This window comes from Motacilla alba, chromosome 3, assembly GCF_015832195.1.
Source record: "Motacilla alba alba isolate MOTALB_02 chromosome 3, Motacilla_alba_V1.0_pri, whole genome shotgun sequence".
Classification (NCBI taxonomy): Eukaryota; Metazoa; Chordata; class Aves; order Passeriformes; family Motacillidae; genus Motacilla; species Motacilla alba.
The window spans coordinates 39,934,147-39,947,180 of record NC_052018.1 but is presented as its reverse complement, the minus strand read 5'-3'; the positions used below and the strand labels follow the sequence as shown (position 1 = coordinate 39,947,180).

The window sequence follows — 13,034 nt, the reverse complement described above, 5'->3', positions numbered from 1 at the left end:
AATTGAAAGATGAATCACAAGAAGACTATTTTGCATTTGAAATGCATCAGTCTGAGTGAATTTTGTTAAATATGGAATAGTAATCAAGTAATGTACATGACTTGAAATATGCTGTTTTCTGCATATTAAAAGAATGCCTTGCAGTAAATTTACCGAAAAGCAGATTTTGTGAAATGTTGTGGGAACATTAACATCCTCATCATGCCAACAACAACATATTCTACTAGCATTATGCCTAGTCATTAAGGATATTTCAGTTAAAAATAACAATAATAGCTGGTAAATAATTTGAAATCTTTTTCTGCTCAAGAACATCAAGAAAATGTAATCAATCATTTTCTTTTTCCTACTATCAGACAATGAATTAGTATTTATTGTAACTTCTTTTCATTTAGGACATGGAATGCCATTTTTATCCGATTAAATAATGTCTGAGAGTGGATCAGAAGAAACTAGGAAACAGCACAACCTGTAATTTATGTAGAATTAGGAAAGAGTCTGTGTTGTATGAGAGCGATATTTGGGATGTTAGTGAAATAATGCACCTTTGAATGTGTAATTGTAGCTATATTATTTACCTGAAAAAAACCCTCAAACCAAACCGCCAAGACAAGAAGAAATATTAATATATAAAGCACCATTTCAAAAATGAATACTTCTGTGAATAATTTTATTCTATATTCTCTTTCAGGTGCGACCTTCTGAGGCTCTTACCAGTAGCCATTATTCCTGTACCTGCATTAAAGAACTATGGATTCTACTTATTCAATTGCTGGACCACAGAAATAAAGGGTCTAATACAGAGGTAAAGCAGTACTGTTGCATATGCAGTACAGTCACCAGATGTTCCTATATGGCCATGAATGCACAGATCCGATGGTAGAACTGAACTCAAATTTGCTCCAGGAGAACTGCATGCTAACTGTGATGCCTTGGGTCGCTGTCTTGAATGTGCATGAAATCCTGACTCTAGGTTTGCAGTGTGCTGTTGGGTTATGACCTTGGGCATTGATAAGGAGCACTCCTAGAGCTAAAGAAAGCAAAGCAAAGGAATATACTGTGAAAGTTCTAGTCTTTTTATGGAAGAGCAAAATACAAAAAGTCATGTTTACCTGTTTTTAAAAAAATTTATTTGCAGTTTCTGTGGTATGTCACACAATGAGTCATCTCCAGGCATTAGAAAAATCATGGGTACAGTCAGAACAATGATCCAGCTAGCTCATGTTTCTGTCTTTGTTACCAGGAGCCAGCTAAGGTGGGTGAAATACAAATGCAAACAAGTTCCAGAGAGCTTCCTTAAAAGTAGGAAAGAGAGGCACAGGCTGTAAGAAGTAGTAATATTGTGATATAGGCAAGGGTCTGAGTCAATGAGAATTAATCAGTTTCTCAGTGCTGGAACAGACTGTGACAAAACAGGGAACTGGAATCTCTGCTGTCTTTCAGATTGATTCTCTACCACCTACTGTATTCCTCTTGGTTAGGATAGTCTGGCACTAGAAGTTTTTAAAAAATATGTTATAGCAATTCTTCATTAAAGAACTCTAGTCTTTCTCTTGTGAGTGTTGGGGCACCATCCTGTCTGCATGTCATCAATCCATCAGCTTGTAGTTCTGCCTGTGAAGTATTGCACTGCTGACCCAAGCCTGTTCTTTCACATTGCTTTCTACTGACATTTGAGAGAGGACTTTCTAAGGTAGTCCTGAGTTTTCTATGGTAATACTCACAACTGCTTTTTTGTTATTTTCTTTAAATGACTGTCATCTTGCTTGTTCTCTGTAAAAGCAAATTAATCAATAGGACAGTGTTGTAGAGAAAACTGTTAACATAAGTTTTGTTATTGATGACAGTTCAAATTACCTTTTGCATTTTCTACAGTGTTTCTGGAGCTTGGTGAACACAACCCTAAAGAATATCTTTGAACAGCCAAGTACTTCTGCAAGTGTGTCTGGGTTTGACACAGTTCCATGTAAAGACCCATTGAGTTTTAGCTGGTGGATGATGAGTCATCTGGCACCACTCTACCAGTTTGACCGTAATGGAAATCTAGATGAAAAGGTAAGTATGCTTTTTTCTAAATATCTAAGAGTTATTAGAATTGATTTTGATCTCTTTGGTTATTTTTGTTGACAGAAAACAGTTTGTTTTGTAATGCACGAATTCTCATACTCCTTAAAAGAAGTCGTTTTTAGGTTGGAAGTGTTAAGATGTGCTTTGTACAAGTCGGTAGATGTTCTAGGAGCCCCAGACATATTCATGTTACATACCAGATATTCAGTAGAGAACTGTGTGAAGGAAACTTGAAATATCCCAACTAGTTAGTAGCACATATACTTAATGATGTAGCATATGTTTTAAGATTGTCTGCCTGCAGCATAAATGCTTCACTGGATTTGTTGTTTTAGGAATTGAGCTCATGAGTTTGTGGTTTATGAACTATAAACCTCAAACACTGACTGTGTAACTATTAATGCCACTTATTTTTCTAAAGTGATAGCTCTGCTCTGGATAAATTTCAATCTGTCTAGTTGCATTACCTTTGCATCACAGCCATAACATCATAAGATGTATATATATTTGTGTATACAGCTTTATTTTTATGTTGATATGCTACCAATAGACACTGTCTAATAACTTGAATTCAAGTTTTGGTTTAGAAGCTTGCTAAGTGCAAGTTTCCTACATTTATATGTTTTGACATGTATATAAGTGGAAAATTTTTCTTAATTGTCTATGGAGGAAGCTTGTTAGAGGCCAGTGAGGTGGATGAAGACCCAGAAACTGGGGTTTGGAGTGTTTTTGGTGTAGTATGTTTTGCTTGGGGTTTTTTTCCCCAACAGTGGTTTTTGCATTAGGGAGACTCTGGTCATGCCATCCTCTGTCATTTCTCCTTCTGTTCTTTGTGCTGTTACTGTTATTATTTTTTTCTGTTTGTTTTGGGGTTTTTTGTTAGGATTTTTTTTGTTGGGTTTTTTTCTGGGGGGGGAGGGTGTGCTGGTGGTCTCTTTGTTTGATTTTGGGATTTTTTAGTGTGGTGGCTTTTTTAAACTTTAGGCTGCATTGCCCATATTCCCTAATTTTCCAAGCATATACTGTGTGGCATCTTCCACAAACTGGGCTTAATTGCCCTTTATTGTGAATTGTCTTTAATTATTTGTGATTTAACAGTGTGTATTAAAACTGGAAAGGCCGTACCTTCTTTCTGTTAAAATTGGTACTGTGATTTCCATTCCTGATTTAGGACGAAAGGTTAAAACCTGGAAATGTGTTTGTGAAGTGCAAATCTGTAAGAAGGGAAGAATGATTGTGCAGGTTGAGCAATTTTGGTAACTTAAAATCCCTCTCTTTGTCTTTAGATCTTTAAAAGCAGTAAGTCTGTAAATTGAGAATGAAGGAAAAGAGTTGACATTCTGAGAATGCTTACAATCCTAAGTAAAATAAGAATTACTTGGATTTTCTAATCTGCAAATTTGTTTAAAAAAATTTAAATGTAGCAAAGGTGCGTTCATTCGGTCCTTGAATACTTCATTAAAAAACTGATGACCATGTCTGTTTGCTAGAGGGATGTGGGATGCTTATGCTTCTTCTGTTTGCCGGTTTACAAATCCTTTAGAAGGCCGTGACAGGCTGCTTGTTATCATGTGGCAAAATGAAGCAACTTCTTGCACATTTATACAGTGTAAAGTTGCAGACCAGGTCTGATTGTTACTCTGAAGGTTATCCCAATCTTCCCTAGGTTTTGCATGTTACTGCATGGTGGGGGAGAGGGACACAGTCCAGAGAGGATTATAGAGGGACCTTGCAAGATAGAATTACTACACTTCTGCTTCTTAGTGGAATGTAGAAAGTGAGAAAAGGTTATTCCCAGGTGAAATACAGAAATCGGTGTGAAGTGCACATTTATACTGGGTTTCTTATATTTAATGCCCTAATCCAAATATACAGTGATACTGATTACTTTTATCAATGGGGCTTTTTTCCTGTATCTCACTCTGATAGATACTCTGTATTTAGCCTCATGAGAGATTATTTTTTGCCCCAGGCACTATATTATTTACAGAAGCCAAAATAATATGTAGAATGGAAAAAAGGATTCCTGTTGTTCTTATTTTAAAATAGGAGTCTGAGACACAGTGACAGGAAGAGACTTGCCCAAGATTAAATAATACTTTTCCTTTAGACCCCACCTGGGAGAAGAGAATTTCCAAGTCTTGATTTGTAAATCATGAGACCATCCTGTGCATGCTTCTCTTGATGTTTCCAGTAGTCTTTATGTTCAAACTGTTAGCTCTGCTTTGCATTTCTGAGTTACTGTGAGTTTGTCCAGGGATCCCTGTTCTCGTACAAAAAAAAATCTTATCAGTAACATCTTACCCACCGCAGTATTATAATCTGTCATAGACAAGTTGGTGGTAACCATCCCTTTAGGTCCTGTTCCCCTCCTTGAATTGCAACCTCAAAATATTTTTTGAAAATTATAAGATAAAACAGTCTGTGATATGAATTTGTGAAGTCAGTAGAATTACATGAGGACTCTCTTGTCCTGTTTTTTTGATTAAACATATGATGCAATGGCATTGCACATGCTTTCTTTTAATTAACTGTGATCAGAGGTGGGAGTGTGATGTGCCATAATGATGGTTATTCATGTGCTCTGTAGCAAAAATTGCCTCTAAGCCTATGTCATCTGTGGAAGATTTTCTATTTTTTAATGTGGTCTGCATGGCTGTAAGGTTGTTATGAAAGCTTTTAAAATTCCAAATAGGTTTCAGACTTGCTTCTTTTTATTTTTTCTCCCTTTAGCTCATAAAACACAATTTCAAATATGCAATGATTCATATATATTGAATATATATTTCACATACTTGAAACATTTTTAAACTAGAAAGTTTTGGACAGGTTTCTTAGAGACTGTTCTGAGCGATGTACAGTACATGTCTCTTTCCATATTCCCCTGTTCAGGTCCCACTTCACTCTTCTGAAAAGTAGGATTTGTATATTTGAAACTCAGATGGGACCTGATGAGAAAATATGCCACTTCTGAACATAGCAGGGGTCAATTTTAATATCCTGTAGGCTAAGGTAATATAGGCAGAGTTACTTGGGGCTAAGAATTCTTGCCTTTGAATAGAATAATCTGAAATGACTATGTGGCAAGATATGCAAACATGGACTTCCAGCTAAGAAGCCTAATATGGCTTTTCCAGGAACTCAGCTGTTAGTGCTTTCAAAAGTTTCTTCCTGCAAACTCAGCTCAAGTTTTTGGTTTTAGCAGCACTTCTATGCACTGTGAAGTCTCCAGGTTCTGTTGATTTCTAGGACTCTCTGGGGGTGAAAGGAAGATGTTTTAAGACACACGGTTTGGAGTCAAAGATGTAGGTTCTATGTATGTTTTGACATGGACAGATTGTAAACAATGGTAAACAGGTGCTGTGCCGTATTGCCAGTGCAGTAGGGAATACTGTTTGGATATAAATCTATTGGGATTTGAATGAAGCAAATCTGTTAAAAAATAGATACAATTGTAACTAAAAAGAGTGCAGCAGGTGGTTGGTGTCCTTCTTTCCTGAGTTTGGACTGAACTTGGGTGCACTCTTGTAATCAATCCCAGTTGGTGTCAGGAGTTTGCCCTAGATTACTCCAAGATCTTGTAAGGTGATCTGCATACTGCAGGCGAGCTGGAACTTTGGCAGTAAACACCTGTTGTATAAAACATGTGTCCTTGGTTTATGGTACTGCTAAAAACATGTCCTAAGCAGGCTGATTGAAGCATTCAGTGCTCTCACAGACATTTAGCATAACTCTAATATCTACTTATTGCTGCCAAAACTGGCCTTTTAGCAGTTCCTTAGCTTTCCTTGAAATCTGCAGTAGGATGTTGCCCTTGTGTAGGCATTCACATAACATCAGGCTCTAAAATACAGTCAAAAATCAAATGTACATAATGGCCAGATTTGTCTGGAAATGCTGATGTTTCACTTCCTGAGTCTACCTGTTACTGAAGTGCTGCCTTTACTCCTTGACTATCTGTTGATGCAATGTCCTCCTGACACGGTGGTAGCTCTGGTTTCATGATACAGAGCCTTTGGCATCAATAACAGCTTAAATCCTGTTCACCACCCTAGGCATGATATGCCGTCTGCTGTTCTGGCACAATTTTTGGTGTCCATTTCCTGGGGCCGAAGATAGGCTCTATTCCCTTTTTCATTCTTTCCTCCTCTCCTAAAGCTCTGTGTTGATTCACTGTTCTGGCTTGGAGGCCCTCAAAAAGAAGTACCACAACAACTGAGCGGGGGCATGCCATAGCTGTGAGGGCAAAAAGAGGAGCTCAGGATGAGGAAGAAGCAGTGGGAATTTCTTAACTGATAAGGGTCAAGTTCCTGAATCATGAAATCACAGCTTTAGTGTACCTTTCTGTAGATCTGTCCTTTCATTTATGTTTGTTCCATAAGCAGTCTATGGGCTGTGAGTTGCTATCATTGCCTGTCTTTCACTATTCTCTTTTTCTTGTGGCGCAAAAATGTAAAGTCACCAAGCAGTCAAATAGTTGGATGAGTACTAGTGCATATTTTAAAATAACTAATTTTTTAAATTATCTTGGTACTTTCTGGAGTTCTATGTGAAACTGTCATCAAGCCGCACCATTAACCAGTTTAATCAGTAGCAGAGGAGGATGGAGCACAATGGTGTTGCTGCTGAAAAGTAGTTATATTTCAATTACCAAGGCATAAAATGCTCTTTATTGTAAATTCTAAGCTGGCTTTTAAAGGACAGCTATCTGTGGAATAATGTACAAGGCTTAACAGCTGTGGTAGTGGAGAGAACAAGTAAGGCAGGACAATGATGGAAGTACTGTGTTCACACATCTACTTATCTACAGAGGCTCTATACGTAGCTGTATGTAAGAGATGATTGTTGCATCTCCTAGAAATGTAAGTATATTGGCCTTGTTGCCTTTTTTTTTTCCTCCTGAGAAAATGGCCTTAGTTGCAAAGCCTTCTACCCTTTTCTTTCCAGCTTTGCATAAATAGATGAAAAAGAAAAAAGCAAGAAAATGTGAGATTATATCTTTTCTTCCTTCTTACTCTTTATAGCTTTTTTTTTTAGAGATCATTAAAGAAACTTTTAGGTATACTGCTTCGGCTAATAACAAATGCCTGATTCTGTTGCATTTCCATTAAAAGTGAAGGTTGGGATTGCAAATGATTCACCTAAAGTGGTTCAAGTTGCATACTTCTTATTTTTATTAGCTTTCTGAGGGCTAATTTTTAGGACAGATATCAATTACATTCATATAACAAAAAAGCTCTTTTTGGTGATGACTACTGTACGCTGTCATAAAATTAAATATTTCTGGAAATATTTTGTCTGCTTACTTTTGTGTTATTACATAGTGCTTTCTGTAAAGGATACAAATGCTATTTCATGCTGATAATTATTTTTCAGAAACAGAAGGAATCCAATTGGAAATTTGTGGAGGAACTCCTTAAAAAATCCACTGATGCTCAAGTAAGTGTATAAAGAAAAGAATAATGAACAAGGAAAGTGTCAGGGGATGCTTTCAGGGAAAGACAGTGCATGAAACAAAGTCCAACTAACAAGTGTATTTTTGGAGTTGTAGTGTTTTTATCACTGGTAAATGAACAACCTTGACATAGCTAAACTATGACAGTGTACAGTTCCCTCCTTGTTAGCAGTTCCACTTGCTTTAAAGTGCTTGTGCTTGATGCTAAATTGTCAGATAAAGAAAAAAGATAATTATCCTGGAAGGGTAGTATATGGCTTCTTAGACAAGATGTATTCAGAATAAGAACTGGATGCTTAGAAAATGTAAATCAGATACTGAATGTAAGGATATCAAGTTGAGGAGACATGATGAAGGAGATAGTCAGTTGCATTGAAAATTCAGCTATATCCTCATCACAGCAGGAAGGTGACTTGCCTTGCTGAGCAATTTGTCTTACAGGCTTGAATCAAACTCTTACTGATAAGGTTCTAGTTTCTGAGCACTCATTTCATACCTTATCATTTTTCTTTCTGCAGAACTGTTAATGCAATGCTTCATGGCCCAGAGGTCAGAATTGACCTCCTTTTAATATGCTTTTAAATATGCTGTTCATCAAGTTTTTAAAATAAGTTACATTGTAGCTCTGTAAATTTGTTCTGAAGTTGCATGGTACAAATTGCAAATGTTGCATTAGCAATGCCTGTAAAAATAATTTCTTTATTTTTGTATGTTTAAGACAAGAATAAACATGTTTATTTTTTCATTTGGTACACAAAATTAAGAAAACTCCTGCAAAGTTCTGTTGTTGAAAGCAGAAGGGGAATCAGTTTTTTCAGTTTTTTTAAATTAAGTAACTGTCTTGCTCATGGAGTTGCAACAACTGTAGTTAAAGCTGGAATATGGAACAATACTTGTTACAACTTTTCGACGAGAAAATATTTCTGGCTGTTAAGACAGTTGAAATGATAGCATGATTTTTCAGATTTTTAATACTCTAAACATAAACTCTAATGCTTGGTTATGTAGTTGTAGTCTTTCAGCTTAAAAGATTAAGTCTTTTTGAATGATTTTACAGTATATGACTGAAAATACAAACTGTGTATATACATTAAAATCACAAGTGATGACATTACTTATTGTATGCTTACCATTCTGTGAGAGAAATTGGAGAGATTTAGATAAGATGCATAAAAACTGAGTAGCTTTTTAGCCACCTTCCTGTGTGCATCTTCTGTAAGGCAGCAACCTGAGACACATTTGTAGTTAATGTTCTTTTCTTTAAAACAATCCCCTTTTCTTGTGAGTGTTTATTATTTTGAATAAAGATTACTCTGAAGCAGAACATACATAAAATACTCAGTTTTTGATGCTTCTGTTAAAAAAGTACTGAACTGTGGACAGTTTGGAAAGGCAGCTAAGTGGCCAAGTTCAGAAGACTTGCATATTGAGTCAGTCATGATGCAGTTATATGAAGCAAATGTGTTTTAATTTCCAAAGGCAACCACTGTTTGAATTAAAACAAACCCTCATTTGCCAAAGATGTGGTTGTAACTATTACCAACCATCTAAGGAGCCATCTAGTTTATTTCCTTTTTTTATTTGTTCATTATTTTTTCTTGCATTATGGAGTTAGCTGCCCAAGGGAAGTGCTCCTTGGGGAACATTAATTCCTAAATGTGCATGCACAAGTGAATGGAGTACTTTATTAAAACATGCATCCTGCTCCTTATTCCTGCACAGCAGCCTTCTTGACAGCATCTAGGAAGGAGAGTTCTTTTTGCCAGTAGACATGGCCATCTCCTCTGTTGATCTGGCAGCTTGAAGTGGCCACTCCCACCTTTTATCTTATCCTTTTGCATCTCTTAAGTATTTTTGAGTCCAGAAAATGTAGTAATGAGAAGCACAATGAGATATCAAGAACTCAGTAGTGAAACGGAGCGTTGAAAAGTGGGAAAAAGCAAAACTGATAATAGTACTCTTTGAATGAACAGCAGGACAGAATTGATGATACTGCCTATTAACACTTGGCATGAATTTGTTAGTTAATCCTATCTGAGCCATCCTTTTTAGCATATAGCCTGTTATCTACTAAAGATGCGCAGCAATAGCTGTGCAAAATAAATTAAAAGAAATAATAGTGCTGAATTGCCCATTTGCTAGAGAGGGCAGGAGGTGGTAGTTAAAAACTTTGTTTTAGGTATATGGCAACTTAAAAACTAACCATATTTAGTACTATGTTCATCAGCCTCATAATTTTGTGCTTGTTGCTCCCTAATTTCCCTATAGCTTGTAGACTGTGCATGCTCAGAAGAGTGGCAATTTACACTGAATGGGCAGGGGGAATGAAGAAGAAATCAAGTATGTGTAGTTTTGTGGGTTCAAAAGCATCTGAAAAAGGTGCTGAACATGCATTTGTAAGGTAAATTGATAATCTCCTACCAATGACTGTTAATGTCTCTTCATGTGAGCTTCAAATTCTATGTTATGAAAAGATGATTCAATAGGTGTTGTTGCAGCCACTGAGGGTAACAGAGCATCACGAACCAGCAGAAGCTGGAGCTAGCTTTAACATCCTTAGAACAGCTAAGTATTGGGATACAAAAATGCCTAACCAGTGATCAGTCTGCAGCATTTTGGTAGTTTCAGTAGTACTGTTGTGTTTATTGGTCAACATGCAGGCAGTAGAGAGCCTAAGGCATGTTAATCCAGGATATGCTGGATTTTGATTGTGATGAGGACCCCCAGAAGATTGTGCTGCGTGTCCAGGTGAAAGTGGTTGAGGGGTGCCCCAATGCCCTGTTCCCAACAGGACCTCCTTCAAGATTCAGTCAGCCTGCTGCTGAGCAAGGAAAAGATGTCAAGGTGCTGTTCATCCTACAGGATCAATAGTGATGGGAACCAAAAGCACCCTGTGAGAAGATAGGAGCAATCATGGATACCTGGGAAAATGTAGTGGGCTTCTGCCTTGGATATATCCTTTCAGCTTCAAACAGTTGACCAACAGCTGAGTTTTTCAGACACAAATTGCTCTTTTTTTAAATTCCAGGGGGATAAGAGTTGAAGAAAATTGCTCACGTGAAAAAAGTCCCAGTTCTATCAGTAAAAAAGGGCATTTTTTTGGAAACTAGTTGTATGAGTTTTTTCCTGCCTTTTCTATAATTTGGAATTCTCATCCAAAAGCAGAAAAAAAGCTGGTTTACAATTCTTTTTGTACTACAAAATGAAAATTGTTGTTGTAGTAATATTATCATAATTTTATTTGTCTACTAGGCAACATCAAACTGACTAGATTTATGGGTTGTCAGTATAAGAAGAAATATGTGTTTATGAAGTTTTATTGTGAGAATCAAAAGCTTTTTAGTTTGCAAGAACTAATAGCAGTCTGTCTTATTAGACTTCTCATTTTAGAAAAAAAAAGCTTTGTGCTGTTTCATTTCTGCCTCAATTTTGTTATACTTTCACTGTATTTTTTGTTTAATTCTACCTTAGGAGAGATAGAGAAGTATTTCTTGGGTTTCTAGGAAAAGCAATTTTGTTACTACAGTAGGAGGTCATAAGAGAAAAATGTTATGTTTAGATAGTGCTATCATTTTGATAGTATCAGGTGTTCCTCCCTTCTGTGATAAATTAAAAGCTGACTACCTCAAGAGTTCTGATAGTATTTCCAGCAGTGCAAGAGACCATTTTAAGCAAAAAGAGCAATGAGAGAATCTATTAATCCCAGGGATATTTGAAGTCTGGATACTCTTTTGTATTAAATTTGAGATAAAGCCTTCAGTGCTATCTTGTTTTTGGAAACTGTTCTAAAACAATTGTTTGACAGATAGATAATGGTTCAAATTGAAGCTGCTCAAGGGCTGTGTTTACTGTTGAATTAATTTAACTGAAGCAGTCATTGTTTGTTGAATTAGATCCTAAACATAGGCCTAGATTCAAAATACAACTTCAAGACTAAGCATTCCCTTTCTGGAAGTTTTTTGAATGGTGTGTGTTTTGGTTTTTTGTTTTTGTGTTTGTTTTGGTTTTCTTACAGCCTTGTAACTGGGTAGATCTCTCTAGAGAAATAGCTATGTCCAGCTGCAGTTTTCTTAGTTTTACATGAAGATTCTTGCTTTTATTCATTAAAAACAAGAGCAGCTGTTCTGTCCCTTGTTTTTTGCGCAAGATTTGTTTTTTTTGGGGAAGTCTATTGAATTAATAGTTATGTCATATATTAAAAAAATACTTGAGTATTACCTTTCATTGTGTAGGCATTTTATTACATTTGAATTTCTATTCTGGATATTTTTAATGAGTCTTTACTGGAAAGTTACTTTCCTATTTCATTGGGTTTTGTATCTTACAAATAATGTCTTGAATATATATTTTTCTATGGCAACTGAAAATGTCTTTTCAATTTTCAAGTTGTATTAGGAATGTACCACTAATATGCCCTACATTAACTGTTCATGAGAAAAGAAGGTAGACGTGGTTAGAAGTTGTTGTAGGTGATTGTATACTTGTTTGCAGTGTTGTGATAAAGTGTAGCAACTCAAGTTTTCCACATGAATGTATAGCCAGGTTTTAAGTTAACTCATTAACTTATAACTAACAAGTTAATGAGTTAGACTCAGTTGTGTGGCATTGAAAACAGGAAAAAAACCCACTCAAAGACATAGTAGAAGTAGCCTTGTGAGTAAATCATATCCATGTAATAATTTGGTTTGGAAAGGACCTTAAAGGTCATCTACTTCCCACACCCCTGCCATGGGGTACAGGTGTTAGACTGACTCACACATGTAAAAGTCTACTCTTAACTGCTCACTAGTTGGTCCATTAAACCACTTTTGCAGGCAGTGGAGACAATAAAACCCTTACAGGAATTATCACCCTAAAGTAGATGCCTAAAATAGCCTGGGTTAAACACATGATTTTATTTCAGAGCATGAAGCTCTTAATATCCTACCTCCCATGAAAGTTCTGTTTTGTTGTTACCAAAAGCTGGATGAAAATAATTCCACTTTCATTATCCCACAATTACTACCTGGATGCTTCACTGTGTTCAAATAGTTTGCTATTTCCTGTTTTCTTTCCTATGAATCTTTTCAGAAGTCTTTCCTAGCCTATATGATTCTGTGATTCTTTGATTCTGGGATGAACCAGGATTGGCTGGTTTGGAGGGTGCAATTGTCAGCTTTTATCTTCGAGTTTGTTGCTTGTATTAGAAGATGCATTTACTCAACAGTATATAATTGAAAATATATTTTATATTAGGAAATTACTTTGAATAGTCTGGTAGTACTGGTTGTATGTATCCTACAATTAATTTCTTACTTCCTTTTCAAGACTGGTGTGTTGGAAGAACACTTACGAATGCACCTTCAGTGCTGTTTGACTTTGTGTAGTTTTTGGGATTTGAACCTATCTATTGTCACCATACTCTGGGATTATTACAGCAAGAATCTGGTAAGTAGATGAATGTATAAAAATGTAGAATTGCATGTAGACAGTCCTTGATTTTTGCCGATTAATTCTGATTTTCCTGTAGCCA

The 13,034-nt window shown here is 36.3% G+C and overlaps 1 protein-coding gene across 2 annotated transcripts in view; it reads left to right on the top strand.

The window, feature by feature from the left end:
- MMS22L (MMS22 like, DNA repair protein) overlaps nucleotides 1-13,034 on the top strand; it is an 89,062-nt gene that overhangs the window by 16,579 nt on the left and 59,449 nt on the right. For both annotated transcript variants that reach the window (XM_038133081.1, XM_038133080.1), the window contains exons 9-12: nucleotides 692-805; nucleotides 1,876-2,055; nucleotides 7,444-7,506; nucleotides 12,830-12,949. In XM_038133081.1, the coding sequence (XP_037989009.1) occupies nucleotides 692-805; nucleotides 1,876-2,055; nucleotides 7,444-7,506; nucleotides 12,830-12,949 (477 nt within the window). The remainder of the gene's footprint in view (nucleotides 1-691; nucleotides 806-1,875; nucleotides 2,056-7,443; nucleotides 7,507-12,829; nucleotides 12,950-13,034) is intronic.